Source organism: Loa loa, assembly GCF_000183805.2.
Source record: "Loa loa unplaced genomic scaffold supercont3.134, whole genome shotgun sequence".
Taxonomy (NCBI): domain Eukaryota; kingdom Metazoa; phylum Nematoda; class Chromadorea; order Rhabditida; family Onchocercidae; genus Loa; species Loa loa.
Window position 1 is genome coordinate 8,175 of NW_018108314.1, and position 2,008 is coordinate 10,182.

General features: G+C 23.2%; 1 protein-coding gene across 1 annotated transcript; it reads left to right on the top strand.

Annotated features, from left to right (window-relative positions):
• Positions 1 to 582: 582 nt before the first annotated feature.
• LOAG_15039 (hypothetical protein) lies at positions 583 to 876 on the top strand (the record flags this gene model as incomplete). The annotated part of the gene is made up of 2 exons (XM_003150531.1): positions 583 to 687; positions 769 to 876. Coding segments are annotated over 2 exons (213 nt in total), but the record flags the coding sequence as incomplete, so codon positions are not given.
• Positions 877 to 2,008: the final 1,132 nt, after the last annotated feature.

Below are 2,008 nucleotides of genomic sequence, written 5' to 3' on the forward strand. Positions count from 1 at the left end.
TTTCACCTTTGAACTTGATAATTTTTATTTCAAACATACAAGGATACGATAAAATATAGGTTTAATTAATTTAATTAAATAGCATACGATACGTTTTCAAGGGTTTTTAAATATTATAAATGTTTTAATATTTATACATTTTATCATATTTTGCATATATCAGTGCGTTATTTATTCCATTATCGATTTATTAATGAAAAGGAAATTTTTTTTTTGATTCCTAAATGTAGTAGTAATATATGATAAACGTAATTAAGTAACGTAATAAGATAATATAGCAATCAATAGTTTACGTAAGTGAAAAATGAAAGACGTGAAAAACGCTTGAACATCTATTATCGTCATATTTTGCGCGTGCGCAAAAAAAAAGACACCCACCTGTGTCTTTATATTGTTTCAAGGAGGTGGACAAAAAAAAAATGAACAAACAATCCTTCAAAAAATTTTTGCGCAAAAACTTGTTAATTTTAATCATATCAATGTCACATCATGTTCATTTTAATCATATCAGTGTCACATTATATTCATTTTAATCATATCAGCGTCACATTATATGCATTAATATTTTTAATTCATTTCTAGGGACGTATTTTTCGAGCTGATGATGGCATGGCTTTATTATTTGGATATGTTTCGATGCGGGAACTTTTAGGAATCGAAATTTTAAAGCTTATTCCTGCTATTCAAGTATTTTTTATCAGTATTAGTTTACTAAAATTTAATTCTTTTGTAATTATTCGTTCTCATATAAATATGATTGAATTATAGCTTGAAGCGGATAGTGAAATGCAACATATTTGCGCTCTCAGTATTCGTGGTAATTCAATACCGATTACAGTGAAAGTTAATACTGAAAAGGATTCCGAAAGTAAGTAAAATATTTTTAATTTTAATTTTAAAATTTTTATTCAATGTATTCGCCAATATTTCATATCATTTGGTGAATTTATTTGAATTAAAACAAACTTTTATTTTTTTTCATTTTAATTAAACGGTTTTTTTTTTTTTTTTTTTTGCAAAAATGATGGAAAATGTTGGCGGAATTTTTAAAACCAAAATTAAAATTCTCGAAATTTTTGAAAACAAACAGTTGCAAGCAAAAATAAATGAAAATGGATCTGAAAAAGTTTAGGAATTTTTTTCATAAAATACTGTTACCTTCCTAGATTAAGGTTAATTTAAAAATTTCAAACTTGAAATGACTACATAAAAGCAATTATGGGCAGAAGATAGTGATTATGGGTTATTCAATTTAAACATCTGTTCAGTCTTTTCTGCCAAAGAATTTTTATTCATTTTTTCAAATTATAAAAAAAAAGTAAAAAAAAAAAAATTTGTTATTTACTTTGCAAACCAATTCGTTTCACCGTTATTTAACAGGAAAAAAAAAGAATAACTAAAATTTACACTTCAAAAATTGTTCAAATTTCTCTGAAAAATTAAAAATATATTTTATACTTCCATGTTTTGCTTCCTAAAAAAAAAGAAGTGATTTAGTTTAAAAAAAAATTTTATCTTTTATAATTTTTTTTTTTTTTAATGAAATTTGAAATTTTTGCATCATTTTGGATTTACGAATGTTTGCAAATTTCCTTTAATATCATTTATTTTAGTACTGATGATCAAATAGCGATGATCATATTTGAATTATTAAGTTTTTGTCGCGCAATGTTAACAGTGATAATATATTTTCTTCCTGTTAATACAGTGATAATATCGAATTTTCTTTTTTATGGATTTAAAATCTGAATCCAATTTTTGTGAATCTAAATGATTTCAATTTCTAAATAAATAATTCCAATTTCTGTGAATCTAAAATATTAATTAAAAGTAAGGGAATGTCTAAAAGGGATTTCTTCAATGCAATGGAATTTATTTGAAATAAATTTATTTTGAAATAAGCTTTGAAATTTATTTGAAATAAATTTATTTTGAAATAAGCTTTGAAATTTATTTGAAATAAAATTTATTTGAAATAAAATTATTTTGAAATAAGCTTTATTCCATG